Here is a 22,500-nt window from a genome sequence, read left to right as displayed (position 1 = left end):
GCGAGCCACTACTGTAGTGCTCTTGGGCTTTTGCAAGCCTTGTAAAGACTTGGTGAACCTTTACAGTGGGATTGTTGTCCGTGTATGCTGGGACTGTTACTAGCTCTTTTAAGCCTTTTTTGAGAGCTTTCACTGTTGGGACTCTTGGCTCTTCTAAGCCTTGTTAAGCCTTACGAAGTGTGTTTGCCTGTTCGTTGGCAGTTGGCCAATCAAAACATTTCTGTATTTTTGGGGTAAAAGTTAAAGGGCAATCTACGCGCTTGGCAACAACGTTCGTTAGTTAAGGAAATTAATACATTGCCATTTTCGTTTTTCTTGTAAATTCTGGAATTGCAAAGCAGAATTAAGAGTCATTTACGGGATGTGGCATTAAATTTCTTACTGCAGTGTAATTGGCAAAGATGACGTGTAGTTTGGAGCAGTGTACTGTAATTGGCATTAGTGTATTGTAATTGACTGGCATTAGTGCATTGAAATTGATATCAGTGTATTGTCTCTGACAAGTCTTAATTGTTATCGTTTTCGTTATGAAGATCACGGGCTATCTTGATCAAGATCACTACCACCGATATCACCATTCTCCCCTCTCACAGCTTCCCATTATCTCCCTACAACCATTATTATCACCATCACCTTCACCACCACCACCACCACCACCACCTTCACCACCTGGGCCCCAATCATAGTGCCACTCTAGAGGCATTAGAAAGGGGGTATAGAGGCATATGACCTAACTATTCAACACATTATAGTATATCATAACACTAATCTATATTTGAGAACATTAAAAATCTTGAACACGCAGTGCGTTAAAATAGACGAGTGCGACTTTGAGGTCGACTGCCGGTTGGACGAGCTTGTCCTGAGGACAGGTTGTTTGACCAATCAACTCAAAGGTCGGATGCGTATGTAAAGACCCGTGCGGCTGCTTTCCCGGGAAATCTTGTACGCATCAGCTGATATCATGTAAACAAACGTTGGGATAGTGTTTATGTTGGGATGTTCCTGCGTGGGCCCTGAGCCAGTGGCCCGGGAGAGTGTGGAAGAGGACGTGGGAGAGGACGAGGGAGAGGACGTGGGAGAGGACGAGGGAGATTACGTGGGAGAGGAGGTAGGAGAGGAGGTGGGAGAGGACGAAGGGACCTTCACGGCGGCAGGGATTGATAAACACGCTACCTGCCCTCGCTGCCCCATTGGTCAATATTCTCCCTGGCCTTCTCTCTCTCCCTCTCTCCCTCTCTCCCTCTCTCCCTCTCTCCCTCTCTCCCTCTCTCTCTCTCTCTCCCTCTCCCCCTCCCTCCCTCGCTTCTTTGCTCCACCTTCTCTTCCTCCTCCTGCATCTTCCGGACCTTATTTTCCCCATTCCCTTGCTCACTGCATCATCTGGCCTTCCCGTTTCTCCAGTTCTCTCCCTCTATTCATGTAAGCGTTTGTCTGATTCCCAGACTCATTCCCCCTCCTTATTTCCCCCTTTCTGCTTTCTCTTCGTCCATCCCCCATTCTCTATCCCAAACTCCAAAGTCATCCAGGATCTTCCTCAAAATCGTAAGCATTTCCCAACAGTGTCAAACTCACTATGAAATATTCCTCTCCAACACACATACATCCCTCCCAATCCCCATAGAAAGCCCCCCACCCCCCTTCCCCACAATCACACAACCTCCCCATTCCTTCCCCATACACACATAGCCCTCCCCATCTCCACATAGACAACCTCCCCATCCCCACACACACCTTACTCATTCTCCTCATTCACTCAGCATCAACTCTAATGCTGAGTAATTCTTTTCAACCATAAAATAAAGTAATAAGGTAATCCAATGTTGACTATTGTATATATATATTGATGATGTCAGTCACGTATATATATTGATGGTTTGTTTGATATCCGGATCAGGTCCTAATGAGTGTATACTAATGAGTATATACTAATTAATGTATACTAATTAGGATCTAGTCGCAATATTTGCATCTAATGATTTATTCACAATGCTGCGATGCGAGGGAGCTATACCGTCCTCTGATAGTCTGTTATGTGGACATAACAGGCTGCTTGTTCAGCCATATGGATGGTTGATAGTGGGCTATCTATCATATGTTTGTTGTGTGTGTTAAATGTGTGTTTGTTGTGTGTGTTAAATGTGTGTTTGTTGTGTGTGTTAAATGTGTGTTTGGTGTGTGTGTTAAATGTGTGTTTGGTGTGTGTGTCAAATGTGTGTTTGGTGTGTGTGTTAAATGTGTGTTTGTTGTGTGTGTTAAATGTGTGTTTGGTGTGTGTGTTAAATGTGTGTTTGGTGTGTGTGTTTGGTGTGTGTGTTAAATGTGTGTTTGGTGTGTGTGTTAAATGTGTGTTTGTTGTGTGTGTTAAATGTGTGTTTGTTGTGTGTGTTAAATGTGTGTTTGGTGTGTGTGTTAAATGTGTGTTTGGTGTGTGTGTTAAATGTGTGTTTGGTGTGTGTGTTAAATGTGTGTTTGTTGTGTGTGTTAAATGTGTGTTTGTTGTGTGTGTTAAATGTGTGTTTGGTGTGTGTGTTAAATGTGTTCTATTTCTGTTCTTGTTTTTATCTCTTTCCCTCTCTCATCAATGTCTCATTTTACACTACTGTCAGAGAATATATTAAGTTCAAGAGGATGGTGAATTGTCTACTGTATTTTCTGTTGGGGTGAACGTGGTGGTAGTGGGAGCGGTGGTATCTGAACTAGTGGTAGTGGTAGTGGTGGTGGTAGTGGTGGTGGTAGTGGTGGTGCTAGTGGTGGTGATAGTGGTAGTGGTGGTGGTAGTGGTAGTGGTGGTGGTAGTGGTAGTGATAGTGCTAGTGGTAGTGGTGACGTTAGTGGTAGTCGTGGTAGTGTTGTTAGCACAGGTATTGTTGTTGCAAGAGTCATTACTGCATATATTCACGCAACACTTACGCACCAGGCCAGGTACTGGTAGGCCAAACCACCTGACATAAAAACAGACCAAGCAACATCCAATGAACTTTCGCCCTTATCCCTGCAAAAGTTAATCATGCAACAACCGATCTTTTTTTCTCACCTTGCAATGGCATAATTCGTCATGCCAACACCAGTATTTGAACTTGCAACAAAGCAAGCGACAAGACATTAACTACTTGACAACACTGAGTTTTAAAGCAGTCACCCAATCAGCTTCACAACAGAGAAGAAAACGTGAAAACACCAATAATTGGTGATTTGGAGAACTCGGATATCCCGGAGACAATAAACCCTAACAGCCCCGTTAGGAGCAACAACAATGCACCATAATTGCCAACAATCCCATCAAAAAGCAACGCAACGCTGAAGCCTCGAGCAAAAACATTAACAACTACAATAAAATGGAGCTCGAGGGGGACATAAATGACAAAGGCGCCGCCTCTACGGTTGCCAGAACCTCCGCCGCAACAAAGAGGTACTGGCAATGGCTTCCCGCCATTAATATGGCTTAAAAACTGTATATTGTATAGAAAATGGAAGCACAGTGCTTTTAGTGCTAGAGTCGCCTTCTCTGGCCTTTTGGTCTGTGGTTCGTTTTCTGTGATACATTCTCTGTGATCCGTTTTCTATGGCGCGTTGTTGGTGGTACGTTGTCTTTGGGCTTATTTTCTATGACACAGTGGGGTGTGTTGCCCATTTTCTATGGCACGTTGTCTCTGGACCATTTTTTGTGAGACGTTGTCTGTGAAAAGCCATTTTCTATGACACGCGTCTGACTGGTTTTCTGTGGCACTCTATGCTTGTGATCCATCTACCGTGGAATATTTTCTGTGTCAATATTATATTAAAGACAGAGCCAGGATCTTTGTAAGTACCTGATGAACGCAGTTTAATCTTAAACGAAGGGAATGAATGCTGCATTCAGATGCCGTCGACGCGATTTTTTTTTTTAATGTGCAAGTCGGCTGGAATTTGGTAGTTTCTGCCTCTCGCTTGTCTGTCTCTTGGTAGTCTATTTTCGAACACAAACTTTATTTTGATACTAAATACGAACAAATTATTTTTTGGGAGGAGGTATTAGGTGAATACAGTTATATATATTCCTGTTCGCAACTCTCTCTCTCTCTCTCTCTCTCTCTCTCTCTCTCTCTCTCTCTCTCTCTCTCTCTCTCTCTCTCTCTCTCTCTCCCTCTCTCTCTCTCTCTCTCTCTCTCTCTCTCTCTCTCTCTCTCTCAGGACGAACTTTAGGGAAGGTCGGACAAATGGCTTTAAGACATCAACCCAGTAAATTGCAAGGTTATGAGAATAGGGAAGGAAGGAAACCAATTAAACAGTGAGAAATGTAAGGGAAACTCACCTGAAACATTCAGGCATTCACCTGAAACATTCAGGCATTCACCTGAAACAGCAAAAAAGAGACTCATGTATATAGGATAACATCAACATATATGAAACAATGAATAACATTTTAAAGTCCCCAGGAAGTTGGCCTAAAGGCCTACACCAGATAATTCTGTGCGTAATTAGTGGCTTTTAATAATATATAGTTTATGTACTTACTAATTAGCGGCAGGAACATGTTCCAGTGTATCTTTTACAGAAAACAATTATTATTAATATTATTATTCTACAGTGCTCATAGGCGGGGCATAAAGAGCAAGATCTTGCTTGTCCGGGGTTCGAACCCTTACCAGACATAGTGTAACAAATGATTTATGTTCAAAATCAACAACTACACCATTAACATAAAGTGCAAACGGTTGAAAACCTCAATTTAAAATCCTTTTAATGGTTATAAAATTAAGAACATAATTAACTTAATGCATAAATCAATCTATATAGACAGGTTTTTTTCCAGCGCCGGAGCCCAGGAGCTAAGGAGCAACCCCCACGAAGCTTTGCAGGGTGATTTGTGATTGAATAGAGGAGTCATAGGGTGCTCGGGTTCGATCCCCCATGCCTCTCTTTAAAAAGGATCGGCTCCTATTTCCATTTCAAGCGACTTCTTCGATATGTGAAAGTGTGGTTTCGTTTACCATAGAGTTTGGTGACCCAGGTCACCCAGTAGTACCAGACACCGCTGGGTACCCCATCTTGTAAGCTAGGAAAATTACCTGAACGAGACATGTTGGTATATATGTTTTAAATGTCCCTAAATATATACATACGTGGCACTGTAGAACGGCTGATAAAAGCCCCCAACCTCCTGAACTGGCCGTTAGAACGGTGGACTAGTTTCTAGCCGGGTCTAAGTTCGATCCTCGTGAACGTTCCTGTATGCACCTATGGGGGAAGTAAGTATCCTAGATGACTCCTTACGACGTGCACTATAGGCCTACAACAGGAAAAAACAACCAATTAAATACGCTTCAAATACGTCTCATTGAGACCATTGACCTCGTCCAGTCAGGTATTTTTGGACGCAGAAAATGGCCACTAAATATTTACAAAGACTGTCGTGTCGTGAGAGCATTACCTTCAACCACCACCACGTCTCAGTTTTAATATATTCAGGGAGACTGACTGGGTACATAAGGCCACCGCATCTCTCTCCTAAACCGGATTTAATTCCCCACCCAACATATGCAGTTTGTCCCGAAGGCTGACAGACCCCAGAGTTCAGTCCCCAACAAGTGCAAGATAATAAGAGAAAAGGGAGATATGAGCTGCTAAACAATCCCTGACGGGAAGTGAACTACAGGAATAGGAAAGAAGGGAATAAATTGGAGTGGATATAATTCCAACACAACCAACAGAGGCCAACATTATCAGAGAAACAGCGCCGGTATGTACGAAGTTGGTAAACATTAGACCGAGTTTTTAAAAACCTATATTACGACTCTTTTTAAAAAGAAATCAACACAGTTTCTGTTTGATCAGTGCCGGAATCAGCAGCCTCATGAATGACAAAATCGAAATTTAATAAGTGCAGAGGATAGCAACAAGAATAATCACAGAACTAGCAGAGGTTAAGCTACGAGAATAAGTCGTTCCATAAACAGATCCTCAGACCCTTATCCAGATTCCAAGATGGGAGCGGTGTACATAATTAACTGATTAACATATACACCAATATACAGGTATACAGGCACACAAGACCCGAGATGGAACCTGTGGCGTGGTGTGACTACTGTTCTCCCCCCCCCCCCAGTGTAGAGGAGATAATTTACAACTGTTGTTAAGCGCTGACTCACAACTCACTCTCTCCTCACAGATACTGCAGTATAACACAATATATCTTCCTGAGTAGTAAGTGGTATTTTCTAACTGCTTATGTCTCCAAATTAGGGAAAACTAGCTATTACTTCCCCTCAAACGTTGACCTTTGCTTCAGACGGCTGAGGGAATATATCTTAAAGGTACTTACCTAAAGGCTTTCCGACTCCTTGACCACAACTTTGATCACATTGTTTCATAAGTCAGCAGCCTCCAGCACATCTTCAAGACGTCTGCCCTGAGATGTCTCAAGTAAAGGTCAAAGTAAAGTTTGAGGAGAAAAATAAACATTTTCTCTACTGGAGAAACATAGTATCATCAATGCTGCAGAACAGTGAAGGATTGGTGTCCGGGTTTTTCTCCTGTCTGTCCAGGGTTCGAACCCAAGAAGGCTGACTTTGCCAGTTTGGCTGTAAACATTTGCTGATAGGAATTTAGCCTTTCCATGATTCAGTATACCAGAGAGAGCATCATCTGGCAACTCTTAGAGCAATATATATATATATATATATATATATATATATATATATATATATATATATATATATATATATATATATATATATATATATTTTTTTTTTTTCTCTGACATATTCCCTGCTTACTGCCTCAAATTACCAGACAGCAAGAACACAACAAATAAATAAAATAAAATAAACATCTCTTGCTTTTTCTGTCAAGCTTTCAATTTCTAATTTTCGTCTATCAGCTTCGATCCTTCCCTTCATTATTTCCCATCAGCCTCAACCTTTACTTCTAAGGATTGAGGTTGACGCTTACTCTAACAGTTCATTCTAATTTCTCCGCTTCTCCGTCTGGGCGTTAAGAGAAGCCGTTCTCTTCCTTAATACGTTTCAGGTTTTACGGTACAGACCAATGAATTAGAAGTGCGACGCTTTAGGGAACTTAGAGCACGGTAATATGGACGTTTTGTAAGCAATTGGTGTATGTAAAATTGTCTATGAAAATGTAATTAGTGTTGCGAAACGCTTCTAGGCGTCAGAACATAAATAAGTTTCTGCAAAACAGTTGTATTTTTGTACGAAGCCGCAAACTCTACTACTGCATCTTGTCCCTCACACTCTTCCCTTATTCCATACACTCCCCCCTTCTCCCCTACACTTCCCCCTTCTCCCCCACACTCCCCCCTTCTCCCCCACGCTCTCCCCTTATTCCATACACTCCTCCCCTTCTCCCCTACACTCCCCCTTTCTCCTCCACACTCCCCCATTCTCCCCCACACTCCCCCCTTCTCCCCCACACTCCCCCCTTCTCCCAACTTTCCCCTCGGAATACGACGAGAAGCGGATAGAAATAAAAATACACATACCATTAGCGCGGGAACATACACACACACTTACACAGGAGGAAATAAAGTGTAATATATATCGTATGACGCTTCAGCAGGAAGAAACTATTTTAGTGACTATACATGAGACGGGAACGTCACCACTGTCTCCTGGATGGTCTGTCATCCAGGATACGCTCTTCCGTCCACTCAATCTTCCTGGAAATTGTTGCTATGTTGACATGTTGACATGTTGACATGTTGACATGTTGATATGTTGATAGTGACATGTTGCTGTGCACGTGGGTATTGAAGTTTTCAAATCTCTACTTGTCTACCCGAGATAAACAATGTCCACGGTCCTTACAGTGTGTTCTTGATAAACCCTTGAACCCTCTGTGGTGCTTTTAGTGGATGTTACCCAACTCCTTTAACTGTAGGGTATGTAAACACTTTCTTATCCCAGTGTTTGAAGCATCTAGGAGTGGCGCTCGAGTGCATCACAGTACTACGCTCCGATTCAAACTGACCCCAATTTATGAGTGGCACTTGAATATTGTCCTAAGCAATATTATTTACCTGGTTGATACCTGGTTGATGGGGTTCTGGGAGTTCTTCTACTCCCCAAGCCCGGCCCGAGGCCAGGCTTGACTTGTGAGAGTTTGGTCCACTAGGCTGTTGCTTGGAGGTTTGAATCGTCAAGGAACTACATTGTATAATCTGCTTTCATAAGTTGGCCATTAACTGTATCTCAATATACAGTGAGGGAGGCCGAGGGTAAGTGAATACACATAGACAATGGCAGATTATCTTCCACGCGGACGTGATAATTATCGTGTCGAGGAGACTATACGTACACTGTAATGATGATCTCTTCATCAGTAGAAGCACAGTGCTCCACCTGCCTTTTCTCGAGCTCTTCCACATATACATTATTTACGTCCTTTGTAGAAGGCCCTGCCTCACTCAACCGAATTTCTGCTCAACGTGCCCGCCCCCCCCCTGAAGCCTTGAGTGACAGGCAGGTTGACGCAGCCGTCAACATCATTTCCTCCTCATATCGGTCAAGGCTTCTCCCCTTCTCGCATTAAGGCATATGTCTATGTTCCTTGGGGATATACCGAATAGTAGAAGCCACCATTTTCTACCGAAGACTTTTACCTCGAAGAAACGCAGCTTGTCTTCACTCTTCAGCTCGGAAATGAAACTCGGCGCGGAGTTTTGCCGTTAAGGAAGCGCTTAAACACGATTCCAGCTGGTCTCGATTGACTGGAAAAATTTCAAGGGAGAAAAGAAAATGGGGCATTGTATTGCGTCAGTCCTATCTCTTTACTGGCGGGCTGGGAGCCTCTCTCTGATGGGCAGGCCAATCACTGCTTCACAAGCCCATCAGGCCCGTGATTCATCAGTTGCGTGCGTGCGTTCTGATGAGAGAGAGAGAGAGAGAGAGAGAGAGAGAGAGAGAGAGAGAGAGAGAGAGAGAGAGAGAGAGAGAGAGAGAGAGAGAGAGAGAGAGAGAGACTCAAACTTAAATGTAAGAGGATTATATCTGATGAGCTCTGGAGTAAGTGAAGTTGATTTTTCCTTACCTTCAGTGAATTTACCTTTGAAATTCTGAACTTGTTACGAACTTGCCAAATGGGTTGGAAACCGGTTGATACTTATTAGTTGGTTCTGAGATTGGTATATTCGTGAGAGGTATAGGTCCTGACGTAGTTATTTACATCAGAGTTTGCTCCTTTACAACGGAGGCCACGCTTCTTGCAGGTCGGCGTTCAATCCCCGATGGTTCATGTGGTTGGACACCATTCTTTCCCTCCTATCCCAGATCCTTATCCACATATCCCTTTCAAGTGCTGTAAAGTGATACTGGCTTCCTCCTTATACCTGACCTGGCAAACTTGGTCCCTTAAATCAATATTTGCTAGTAAATTCAAATTGAAAATTCATTTTTGATTTTGGCAGCGTTCTCAATATGTCACATGTGACTACCCACGTCAAGAGGGGCCACATGTGACTACCCCCGTCAAGAGGGGCCACATGTGACTACCCCCGTCAAGAGGGGCCACATGTGACTACCCCCGTCAAGAGGGGCCACATGTGACTACCCCCGTCAAGAGGGGCCACATGTGACTACCCCCGTCAAGAGGCTACACACACACGTGACTTCCAGCCCAAGAAGCGACACACACACGTGACTACCAAATAGACTTCACCAATCCACCAACAACAATTTAGAGACTTGTTTCAGGCACAACAATTTAGTAAACCCCCTTTTGGTAACATCCAGTAGCAACCCGAGACATCCACTCACCACAACAATTCAACCAGTTCGTCAATGAACGGCTAACGACCAATTGGTGGGCAATAGAAGGGATCTATCTGGAGAAAGCGCCAAGCTATTACGACTACATAGCCCTGGTGTGTAATAGACCACGTTTATACCCGCACTACTACGAATAATTGTATATAAAAAATGCAGTGTTTCAGGAGCCAATTTAATTAACAATTACTACTTATAAAATATTATATCTGGCAATTTTAATTATTCAAGTATTTGACTTAAAGAAACACAATGGATTAATTTTCAGAGACGCTATGAGTATTCTCAAGATGTTACCCCTCACGTGATTGGCTGCTTGTGACATTCAATAGGCATGCAGTGAGCCAATTGGTTGGCTGTCAGCCCGGGTTGTATCCAGTGACTTGATTGGTTTCCGCTCGATCGCCCATCCGCTTACAGAGCATATTAAGCTAATTGAACATGTAACCCTGACCCTGATTGGTTGTTCGCTACCCCCAGCCTGCCACTTACAAGCTCACTTGAGGGATTGTCTTGAATCTCAGTGACTCGCTTAATACATTGATTTTACATCAACACGAATGAAATTGCATCAGATAATGTGAAATACATGACACAAAAGTATACAAAAGTATTTTTAGAGAGAACATATAAAAGAATTAAGGGCACTGTAGATGGCCTATTGACCCGTACGAGGCATTTCCTATTACACAGACATCTGATGGTTATCTTGAGATGATTTCGGGACTTAGCGTCCCCGCGGCCCGCTCCTCGACCAGGCATCGCTTCTGTTACACCCCCCCCCCCGGGAAGCAGCTGTAGCAGCTGTCTAACTCCCAGGTACCTATTTACTGCTAGGTAACAGGGGCCGCGGGCCATTATTCGTATTTAATAATACATCTTCAGAAAAATGTCTAAATATGTATATATAAATTATATATATATATATATATATATATATATATATATATATATATATATATATATATATATATATATATATATATATATATATGATTTTCTGATATGTGGTTTGGTCATCTTATCTCCAACCCCGTTACTGTGACCCATATCCTATTATATCCCAACATGGTATCTTTGGTATCTCAGCGAGGTATTATGACGGGGCGAGGGAGAGAGAGAGAGAGACGAACCAGTACACAGGTGGGACCCAAGAGCCGAAACTCAACCCCACCCTGCAAGCACAATTAGACGAACACACAGGGATGGAGAGAGAGAGAAAGAGAGAGAGAGAGAGAGAGAGAGAGAGAGAGAGAGAGAGAGAGAGAGAGAGAGAGAGAGAGAGAGAGAGAGAGAGAGAAAGAGAGAGAGAGAGAGAGAGAGAGAGAGAGGGGGAGCCATCCCCTCCTCACACTCCACCACCATCATGCGCAAATTACAAAGGGGTGAGCGAGAGGTTGGGAACGGGGAATAGGGGGAACGGGAGCTAGCAATAGGGACTGGAAATAGAGGCTGGAAATAGGAGCGGGAAATAGGGACTGGAAATAGGGGCTGGAAATAGGGGAATAGGGAGGACCAGGGGAGGCTCAGGCAGGCGCCTGTGAACCATGATCTGTGTGTGTCGTGGACCATTATTTATGGGTCGTGAAGCGGTCAATGGAATTTCCAGTCAGAAAGCCATGAAAGGCGCACACACACACACACACACACACACGCACGCACACACACACGCACACACACACACACACACACACACGCACACACATACACACACACATACACACACACGAAGCCTCACGGCAGAATAAACATTCCCGATTTCCGGTTGAGGCACAAACAAATGAGCCGTTTCTTTCACCCTGATGGCCTGTTCGCCTAGCAGTAAATGGGTACCCGGGAGATAGACAGCTGCCACGGGCTGCTTCCTGGGGATGTGTGTACTTGCCTAGTTGTGCTTGCGGGCACAGCTAGGCAAGTCGTTAAGAGATAGAAAATAAGTAAATGGGAATTAAATAAACAAATCCACAAGGGCCGTGACGAGGATTCGAACCTACGTCCGAGATCATCCCAGACGCTGCCTTAATCGACTGAGCTACGACATGGTCAAAGAACTGCAACCAGAAATTCTACTGAATTTACTTGTGGATGTGTTCATTTGATGCATCACGCTATTGTGATTTCTGCGTGTAATTAATTAAAGCTTCCATGACTATTTCAAGCTGATCTGCTATTATAGTTAATAGACATGAGGGAACTGATGTCTAACCCACAGCAAGTACTCACACATGATAGTGACTCCAGCACTTGCAACCAACCACTTAAAATAAGTACGATAACAGCCCTTGACAAGACATTCCCCTTGAGTACTAAATGACCCTACAATAGTACAGTACTGTACTGTTCTCTTGCCATATATATTGATCTGCTTTCTGGGGGAAAAAAGGCCGATCTTCCAGACGGTAGAAAAAGGACTAATATGAGTAACAATATTGACAAGAACTGCTGAACTGCAGACCAGCATGGCTAAAAAATGAAAACCTTCACTGCAAGTTACTTAAGACAGTTCCGAAGCAGGTTAGTAGAACTCTTAGAGCAACTCAATTGCGTCTCTAAAAGCCAACATGGATAGAGAGAGAGAGAAAAATCCTGCTTGCAGTCAAGAAAGTCACAATAATGTTGCTGAAAATTAGATTCCCAACCCACCCATTGGAAAATAAAGTGAGGTCGTTTCGCGTCCTTCCAAGACCATTAACCCACGACCATTATCACACGTCGTCATTTCCTATATTTTTAGATCTGATGGTTATCTAAAATCCTGCTTAGTGAACGAATTATGAGTTGTTGAATAAGATGACAGAAGTCAAAGAGAGAGAGAGAGAGAGAGAGAGAGAGAGAGAGAGAGAGAGAGAGAGAGAGAGAGAGAGAGAGAGAGAGAGAGAGAGAGAGAGAGAGTTAGAGAGAGAGAGAGAGAGTTAGAGAGAGTTAGAGAGAGAGAGAGAGAGAGAGAGAGAGAGAGTTAGAGAGAGAGAGAGAGAGTTAGAGAGAGTTAGAGAGAGAGAGAGAGAGAGAGAGAGAGAGAGAGAGAGAGAGAGAGAGAGAGAGAGGGAGAGAGAGAGAGAGAGAGAGAGAGAGAGAGAGAGAGAGAGAGAGAGAGAGAGAGAGAGAGAGAGAGAGAGAGAGACGCACAGAGAGGCATTGTAACACAGTGTGTACCTCAGTGAAGTGTGCTTTGCCTCTCGTCGTGGAATGTCTGCTTCAACTACCTACTCCAGCTCATCCCTGAAGGCCTTGCTCACTCTGCTCACTGCACTCTAACCTTAATATGCACAGGAGGAGGAGAAGCCAGCTCCCCCCCCCCCCAGCATCACCAATACACTGTGACACAAACTTTGTTCCTGGGGAGGGGGTAAGGGTCATTTTTTATTTGCTTGGGCCTAAAAAGTATAGTTAATAGTGATTTGGATCCTATATAATGCCACTAATAGTTACTCTTAGCTAAACAAAATTGCAAATACCTTCTGTTGGGCAACGCAGATCAATTGCAACTACATTAATAAACCACAAAATCACCAACAGATAAAACAAATTAAAAAAAATCACTTAATGACATGATGTGATGCAAAACAGATCCCGTGATGTGAAGATAAACGTAGATAAACAATCCTAAGAGCCGAAATCTCTTTAAATAATAATATATAAACGTACGAAATAAAACACAAATTCAAACTTAAGTGAGACAATTTCGTTGGTCAACCCCTAAAATTCCAGATTCTTCAAATTTTAAATCCAGCCAATCAGGATTGATTTTGGACGAAAGAACCAATGGGAGCTCACTAATGTCAGCTCAGCCAATGGAACTCTCTGCGAGATGTGGCGTCACATCCCCCCACCCCCCAACTCAGGAATTATAACGAGCGCTAGAGGCAATTTGCAGATGGGACTGAGGTCCTGTTTTTTTCTGCTGTGTGGAGTATCCCTCTCATAGAGCATTTAGAAGATTGTTGTATGGCTTTTGATCGAGTTAGTGGCCGGCGTGCAAAGGAAGAGGTCGTCTGGGTTCAGTCTTCAACACAGACCAGACAGGAGAGTCCGAGGTCATTGAGATGTCTTCAGGCAGTGGCTTGTAGGAGTGACGCAGTTCACAACTCTCTCAATCTTCAACCAACTCTCAACTACTTTCACTTTCACCATTTCGACTCTCTCTCTCTCTCTCTCTCGCCCGCTTTCTGTCCTACTGACTCGTTTGTCTCATCTCTGGTGTATCTTGTTTGTATCTTTAATCCGTTATCTAACATCGCTCTAATGTCTTCCTTCTCTCTATACACGCTCCTCATCCCTTTCTTTGCCACGTATTTTATCCATTCTCATTCTTATTCCGCGTCTGTTTTTCGTTATCATCCCCTCTCTTCTCGCTTCCCTTTTATTCCCTCTTCCCTCACTTTCATGTCACTCTCGTCTAACTTTTCTCTTACCTTCGCTCTCATTGCTTCTCTCTCTCTCACCCTCTCGCTTTCTCCCTCTCCTCGCTTCTCTCTCTCTTTCCTCGCTTTTCTCTCTCACCTCTCGCTCTCTCCTCTCTCTTTCGTCACTTCTCTCTTACCACTCGCATTTCTCTCTCTTGCATCTCTCCCTCTCTCTCTCCCTCTCTGTCCCCAGACAAGGGGAGAGGCTGGTCTGAAATACTGCAGTGAAGGACTCCGGAAAATTACTCTCTCAATATTGCAGTCCTGCAGTAGTTGGCTATTAAAAAAGGGTCTTGTTTCGCAAGTCACAATTCTTGACAATTCCTGTGTTGCAAATACCTGTGTTGTTAATTCTCCCGTTAGAGATTCGTGTTTTGCAAATTCCTGTCTTCCGAAATAATGGGTCCGAGTAAATTTTAGCATTTTATTTTCATTTTTGTGCAAAATCGAATGGGAATATTATGATTCTTGGTAATTAGGTTTCCTAACAATTTTGTTGTTTGCAAATGATGATACTTTGCATTTTTGTCATGCTTCAATATATATATATATATATATATATATATATATATATATATATATATATATATATATGGCATGTAAATCATAAGTGTGGAGACACAGAAGCATTTGTGTCACAAACCTAATGGTCCTAACTTGGTCTTTAACCCACAGGTGTGTTAACACACACACCTGTGTTAAGCCACAGGGTTCGCCGGAGGCCGCTGAGGAAGAGACTGGTAATAAAGAGCATGAAAATTACAGGTAGAAAATGATTTTCTGTCTGTTTCCCTCTCTTTCTCATTCTCTCTCTCTCTCTCTCTCTCTCTCTCTCTCTCTCGCTCTCTCTCTCTCGCTCTCGCTCGATAATTTTCCCCCCACAGTTGACTGGGTCATATTAATTTTCAGGTCATTTTTCTTCCAGTGGATTAAAAGACAACGGCCCAATATTACCATGCCACTCATGTTCCTTAATTTGCTCTCAAGTCTAAATAAAAATAATTATGAGCAGTAACTCGAGTGTGAGCGCACAGGTAATGTTTTTGTTGTGGGGGTGAGAGAAGGGGGGGGGGTGATGGGGGGGTAGATGGTTCAGGGGGGAGGGGAGCTAGTGAGGGGGGGGGCGCTGGGGGATGTGGAAGGAGGGTTAGTAGCAATACGAATAGAACGAGGAGGAAGAATGGAGAATAGAAGGAGAAGCGAATGGAGAAGCAGAGATGGGGGAGGGGGGGATAAGTGTTGACAAAGGAGGTATAAGAGTGTGGGAGAAGAGGGAGACAAAGATAAACACAGAGAGAAGCAGCGGTTGTAATGACTTACAGACAATTACACTCACCGCTCTGGTTCCCTTGTTAACTTGGTGACGTCACTCCTTACTCCTCCTCCGCTGCGTGAGGTGGTTCTCACTTTGAAGAAGTTGTTCTTGTCTACCTTGACAATCTCCCTCAGTATCTTGTATGTTGTGATCATGTCCCGTACGTGTTTTCTCTTCTCCAAAGTTGTCAGTTCTAGTTCCCTTAACCTAGCCTCACAAATGAGCCCAATTAGCCAGAGCTCTGAGGGCTCATTTGTGTGCTAAGATCTTGTTGAAAACCTTTGTACTTTTCCCAAGATTCGGGTTCCAGGCCAGTGCTGCATATTCCAGCTTGGGTCTAACGAAGGCTGCGTACATTGCTTAAGGAATAAAAAACCTGATTAAGGAGGTTTCTCAGCGTTCCAATAACGTTCCGTGTGTGTGTGTGTGTGTGTGTGTGTGTGTGTGTGTAGTAATTATGTAATCACTCGCTTGCTTGGGGCTGGCTACAGTAACGGAAGTCTGGGCGTTCTATTAGCTGGATGCTGATTGACTTAAAATGGGCCAACTAGTCAACAGAAACTCCAAATCACGTGTCGGAAGAAAATCATTCTTAAAACAGTAGAACAGTCCCCGATGGTTATGCTAGAGGACCGCCTCTTTTAAACAGGACCTCAAAGGTGGCCACTGATTGGATGACTCTGATAAAAAATAAAATAAAAAAAAAGATGAAAAAAAAGAGTGGAGGTTTCATTTCAGGAAAGAGGGTTAAAGACCTCCAATCCCCTTTCTCTCTCTCTCTCTCTCTCTCTCTCTCTCTCTCTCTCTCCTCCAATAATTCCCCCATCCTACCTCCCTCCCCCACCTTAATCCTTCCACTCCCCCTTCACCTCCTCCTTCCCATTTACCTACCATTTCTCTCCCCCCCCTCACCCATTCCCCCTTCTTTCTATACCATTATGGTCGAGTAGGTTAGGCCAGGTGTCTGGGATTCAAGTCACACCATTGTCGCAGAATAATTTTCACATATATATATATATATATATATATATATATATATATATATATATATATATATATATATATATATATATATATATATATATATATATATATATATATATATATATTATGCAGGATTTCATGTTACTAAAACAAATAACTTTGCAAGAAAAATATGAATGACAAACATTCCATATACATCTATATACTCATAGTCAAATAAAACTGGTTCACGCCGCTAACAGTTAAGGTAAAAATGATAAAAGTAAAAAAAAAAAACATAAAAATGGCCAGAGAAAAACAACAAAAATCAACTAAAATAATATATAAACCTGCATCTGTGTTTGCTCCAATTTTTGGTTGGAGGGTTCACTGTGACCTGAACCACGTCCATACTGTTAAAACAACAGTGGTGAGGGTAAGGGAGAGGGGGAGGGGGAGGGAGAGGGGGAGGGAGAGGGAGAGGGAGAGGGGGAGGGAGAGGGGGAGGGAGAGGGGGAGGGAGAGGGGGAGGGAGAGGGGGAGGGAGGGAGAGAGAGAGAGAGAGAGAGAGAGAGAGAGAGAGAGAGAGAGAGAGAGAGAGAGAGAGAGAGAGAGAGAGAGAGAGAGAGAGAGAGAGAGAGAGAGAGCGCTTTAAGCTTCGAAACATGATGTAAAAGTTATGTAGGTCCTGTAGGTCTCTCTCTCTCTATCGTTTGGTTATCTTGAGGTTATCTTGAGATGATTTCGGGGCTTAGCGTCACCGCGGACCGGTCCTCGACCAGGCCTACTTTTTGTTACACATCCCCAGGAAGCAGCCCGTATCAGCTGTCTAACTCCCAGGTACCGATTTACTGCTAGGTAACAGGCGCATCAGGGTGTAAGAAACTCTGCCCATTTTGTCTCCGCCTCCACCGGGGATCGAACCCGAAAACTCAGGACTACGAAGCTCAGGACTTTTACTCGCGGCTGAGTGGACAGCGCTTTTGAGTCGTAGTCCTAAGGGCCAGGGTTCGATCCACGGCGGAGGCGACAACAAGTGGGCAGAGCTTCACCCTATGTTCCTGTTCACCTATAAGCAAATAGGTACCTGGGACTTAGACAGCTGCCACGGTCTGGTTCCTGGGAATGTGTGTGTGTGTGTGTGTGTGTGTGTGTGTGTGTGTGTGTGTGTGTGTGTGTGTGTGTGTGTGTGTACTTACCTAATTGTACTTACCTAATTGTGCTTGCGGGGGTTGAGCTCTGGCTCTTTGGTCCCGCCTCTCAACCGTCAATCAACTGGTGTACAGATTCCTGAGCCTATTGGGCTCTATCATATCTACATTTGAAACTGTGAATGGAGTCAGCCTCCACCACATCACTTCCTAATGCATTCCATTTGCTAACTACTCTGACACTGAAAAAGTTCTTTCTAACGTCTCTGTGGCTCATTTGGGTACTCAGCTTCCACCTGTGTCCCCTTGTTCGCGTCCCACCAGTGTTGAAAAGTTCGTCCTTGTTTACCCGGTCGATTCCCCTGAGGATTTTGTAGGTTGTGATCATGTCCCCCCTTACTCTTCTGTCTTCCAGTGTCGTGAGGTGCATTTCCCGCAGCCTTTCCTCATAACTCATGCCTCTTAGTTCTGGGACTAGTCTAGTAGCATACCTTTGGACTTTTTCCAGCTTCGTCTTGTGCTTGACAAGGTACGGGCTCCATGCTGGGGCCGCATACTCCAGGATTGGTCTTACATATGTGGTGTACAAGATTCTGAATGATTCCTTACACAGGTTCCTGAACGCCGTTCTGATGTTAGCCAGCCTCGCATATGCCGCAGACGTTATTCTCTTTATGTGGGCTTCAGGAGACAGGTTTGGTGTGATATCAACTCCTAGATCTTTCTCTCTGTCTGTTTCATTAAGTACTTCATCTCCTATTCTGTATCCTGTGCCTGGCCTCCTGTTTCCACTGCCTAGTTTCATTACTTTGCATTTACTCGGGTTGAACTTCAACAGCCATTTGTTGGACCATTCACTCAGTCTATCCAGGTCATCTTGTAGCCTCCTACTATCATCCTCTGTTTCAATCCTCCTCATAATTTTTGCATCGTCGGCAAACATTGAGAGGAACGAATCTATACCCTCTGGGAGATCATTTACATATACCAGAAACAGTATAGGTCCAAGGACTGACCCCTGCGGGACTCCACTTGTGACGTCTCGCCAATCTGAGACCTCACCCCTCACACAGACTCGTTGTCTCCTGTTGCTTAGGTATTCCTCTATCCACCGGAGTACCTTCCCTCTTACTCCAGCCTGCATCTCCAACTTTCGCACTAGCCTCTTGTGTGGCACTGTATCAAAGGCTTTCTGACAATCCAAAAATATGCAGTCTGCCCACCCTTCTCTTTCTTGCCTTATTTTTGTTGCCTGGTCGTAGAATTCAAGTAACCCTGTGAGGCAGGACCTGCCATCCCTGAACCCATGTTGATGCTGTGTTACAAAGTTCCTTCGCTCCAGATGCTCCACTAGTTTTTTTCGCACAATCTTCTCCATCAGCTTGCATGGTATGCAGGTTAGGGACACTGGCCTGTAGTTCAGTGCCTCCTGTCTATCCCCTTTCTTGTATATCGGGACTACGTTAGCTGCTTTCCAAGTATCTGGCAGTTCCCCTGTTGCCAGTGATTTGTTATACACTATGGAGAGTGGTAGGCTCAGTTCTCTTGCTCCTTCCTTTAGAACCCAAGGGGAGATTCCATCTGGGCCTATAGCCTTCGTCACGTCCAACTCTAGTAAACACTTCCTTACTTCCCCACTGGTAATCTCAAACTCTTCCAGTGGTTCCTGGTTAGCTATTCCCTCACTTACCTCTGGAATTTCTCCTTGTTCTAAGGTGAAGACCTCCTGGAATTTCTTATTCAATTCCTCACACACTTCCTTGTCATTTGTAGTGAATCCTTCCGCCCCTATCCTTAATCTCATAACCTGTTCCTTTACTGTTGTTTTTCTCCTAATGTGGCTATGCAACAATTTAGGCTGAGTCTTTGCCTTGCTTGCGATGTCATTTTCGTATTGTCTTTCTGCCTCTCTTCTCATCCTGACATATTCATTCCTGGCATTCTGGTATCTTTCTCTGCTCTCCAGTGTCCTGTTATTCCTATAGTTTCTCCATGCCCTTTTACTTTGCTGCTTAGCTAGCCTACATCTTTGATTAAACCATGGGTTTCTCATCTTCATTTCTCTGTTTTCCTTTTGGACTGGGACAAACTTGTTTGCTGCGTCCTTGCACTTCTGCGTGATGTAATCCATCATATCTTGGGCCGTCTTTCCCCTGAGCTCTGTTTCCCATGCTATATCTGTTAGGAATTTTCTTATCCCCTCATAGTTTCCCTTTCGGTATGCTAACCTTTTGGTTTCGGTATCCCTCCTCGAGTTCAATAACCCTTCTTCAATCAAGTACTCAAACACCAGTACACTGTGGTCGCTCATTCCTACTGGGTCCTCAAAACCGATTTCTCTTATGTCGGAGTCGTTCAGAGTGAAGACTAGGTCGAGTCTCGCTGGTTCGTCATTGCCTCTCATCCTTGTGGGTTCTCCGACATGCTGCGTTAAAAAGTTGCTTGTCACCACCTCCAATAGTTTGGCTCTCCACGTATCCTCGCCTCCATGCGGTTCCTTGTTCTCCCAGTCAATCTTTCCGTGATTGAAGTCGCCCATGATGAGCAGGTGGGATCTATTTCTACAGGCAGCAGAGGCTGCCCTCTCAATTATAGTGTTAACTGCCTTGTTGTTGTTTTCATACTCTTGACTGGGTCTCCTGTCATTTGGTGGAGGGTTGTATATTACTGCTACTACTATTCTTGGTCCTCCCATTGTTATGGTGCCTGCTATGTAGTCTCTGAACTCCTCACAGCCCGGGATGGCCATCTCCTTAAAACTCCATTCCCTTCTCATGAGTAGGGCCACTCCGCCTCCTCCTCTACCTTCCCTCTCTTTCCTTATTACTGTATACTCCTGGGGAAACACGGCATTCGTTATGATTCCAGAGAGTTTTGTTTCAGTGAGTCCGATTACATCTGGGTTAACTTCTTGTGCTCTTTCCCTTAGTTCACTTGTCTTGCTTGTGATCCCATCTATGTTCGAGTACATCACCCTGAAACTGACTCTCTTCTGCTTCTTTTCTGGGGGGGACCTTTGGGATCTGGGGTGAGTGGGAGCTGGGGGGACCTGGCACGGGGGGATTGGTGGAGGAGGGAGGGCTTGGGGTGGTGGGGGAGAGGGGGAGGGTACAGGGGGTGGATAAGAGGGGGAGGGTACAGGGGGTGGATAAGAGGGGGAGGGTACAGGGGGTGGATAAGAGGGGGAGGGTACAGGGGGTGGGTAAGAGAGGGAGGGTTGGGGAAGCATGGGGGGAGGAGAGGCTGTGGGGGATAGGGGAGATGGGGGGGCTTGGGGGAAGAGAAAAGGGTGGAGGGCTTGGGGGGCGTGGGGGAAAAGGGAGGGCTGAGGTGGGTGAGGAAGAGGGGAGGGTTTAGGGGAGTGGGGGAGAGGGGAAGACTTAGGTGGGGTGGGGGAGAGTGGGGGGCTTAGGGGGGAGGGGGAGAAGGGAGGGCATGGGGGTGGGAGAGACGGGAAGGCATGTGGGAGAAGGGAGGGCATGGGGGATGGGGGAGAAGGGAGGTCCTGGGGAGAGGGGTGAGGGGGAGAAGGGGGGTGAGTGGGGGGTGGGGGGTGGGTGGGGGGAGGGTGCCCTAGGTGGGTACTTAGTGGGGGGCTGACAGGGGATGGGGCAGGTTGGGTGTCTGTTGGGTAGAATTTGGGGGTGGTGCCCCAATCCCTGTGGCTGTTGCACTGTTTGAGGAGGGTTCTCCACTTCCCTCTGGGATTGTAGGGTTCTGGGTTGTGGTACTCTGATTTCCTTCTCTCTTCCTGCGCTCCTTCCTCGCGTCTGCTGTCCGTATTCTCTCTTCCCTTGTCATATCCCTCTGCAGGAATATTTTCTTGAACTTCTCTACACCTTTTAGACAACACTTCCTTGCTAGCAGTTCCTCTTTCGCGATTTCGCTCATGAAAACCACCTTTATCATTCGGTCTCTGTCCTTGTTGTACTTTCCAAGCCTGAAAACCTTTTCAACATTTCGCTCAGCTCCCTCCATCCTTACCTCTTTAAGGATCTCTTTAATCATGTTTTTGTCCTTGTCTCTCCGCTCCTTTGGTCTGGTCCCTGTTTGTTCTTCAATGCCTGCTACTACTACTGCTCTATTTCTCTCTATCAGCCGGCTAGTACATCTAGCTGCTTCCTGAGAGGAAGCCACTTCCATGGCAACTTCCTTAACCGCAGACCTAGCTTCAGGGCTCTTTTTAAGCATTTCAGCAAATGAGATCTGGGTTGTGGTGGTCCCCTCCACAGTAGCATTCCCATCTCCCTGGGGTACGGTTTGTGCCTGGTATTGTGGAAGAGTCTCCTTTAGGTATCTTATCTCCTCCTTTGCTGCCCTTAAATCATCTTGCAGGTTGGCTACTGTCTCCCTCATTACCCTCAGTCCTTCACTGAATTCATTCTGCATTTGCTGGAGTACTTCCTTCATCCAGGCTTCCTGTTCCATCCCATCCTCTGTGTTTGTTCCAGTTGTGAATTTCCTGCGTTTGGCAGTCAGAGTTCGTCTCCCTTCCATGATTTCCCTATGAGTGTGTGTGTGTGTGTGTGAGAGAGAGAGAGAGAGAGAGAGAGAGAGAGAGAGAGAGAGAGAGAGAGAGAGAGAGAGAGAGAGAGAGAGAGAGAGAGACAGACAGACACAGAGAGAGAGAGGGGGGGAGGGAGAGAGAGGGGGGGAGGAAGAGAGAGAGGGGGAGGAAGAGAGAGAGGGGTGGGAGCGAGAGAGGGGAGGGAGAGAGAGGGGGGGAGGAAGAGAGAGAGGGGGAGGAAGAGAGAGAGGGGTGGGAGCGAGAGAGGGGAGGGAGAGAGAGAGGGGAGGGAGAGAGAGAGGGGAGGGAGAGAGGGGGTGAGGGAGAGAGAGGGGGAGGGGGAGAGAGAGAGGGGGGGAGAGAGAGAGAGGGGGAGGGGGAGAGAGAGAGGGGGAGG

The 22,500-nt window shown here is 45.1% G+C and overlaps 1 protein-coding gene across 1 annotated transcript in view; it reads left to right on the top strand.

The window, feature by feature from the left end:
- Positions 1–991: 991 nt before the first annotated feature.
- LOC138367233 (integumentary mucin A.1-like) overlaps positions 992–22,500 on the top strand; it is a 43,631-nt gene continuing 22,122 nt past the window's right edge. The window contains exon 1 of the mRNA XM_069328642.1: positions 992–1,196. Within this exon, the coding sequence (XP_069184743.1) occupies positions 992–1,196 (205 nt within the window). The remainder of the gene's footprint in view (positions 1,197–22,500) is intronic.

Source organism: Procambarus clarkii, chromosome 21 (assembly GCF_040958095.1).
Source record: "Procambarus clarkii isolate CNS0578487 chromosome 21, FALCON_Pclarkii_2.0, whole genome shotgun sequence".
NCBI classification, from domain to species: Eukaryota; Metazoa; Arthropoda; class Malacostraca; order Decapoda; family Cambaridae; genus Procambarus; species Procambarus clarkii.
Note: the sequence above shows the minus strand (reverse complement) of the source record. Positions and strands in the feature narration are given on the sequence as shown.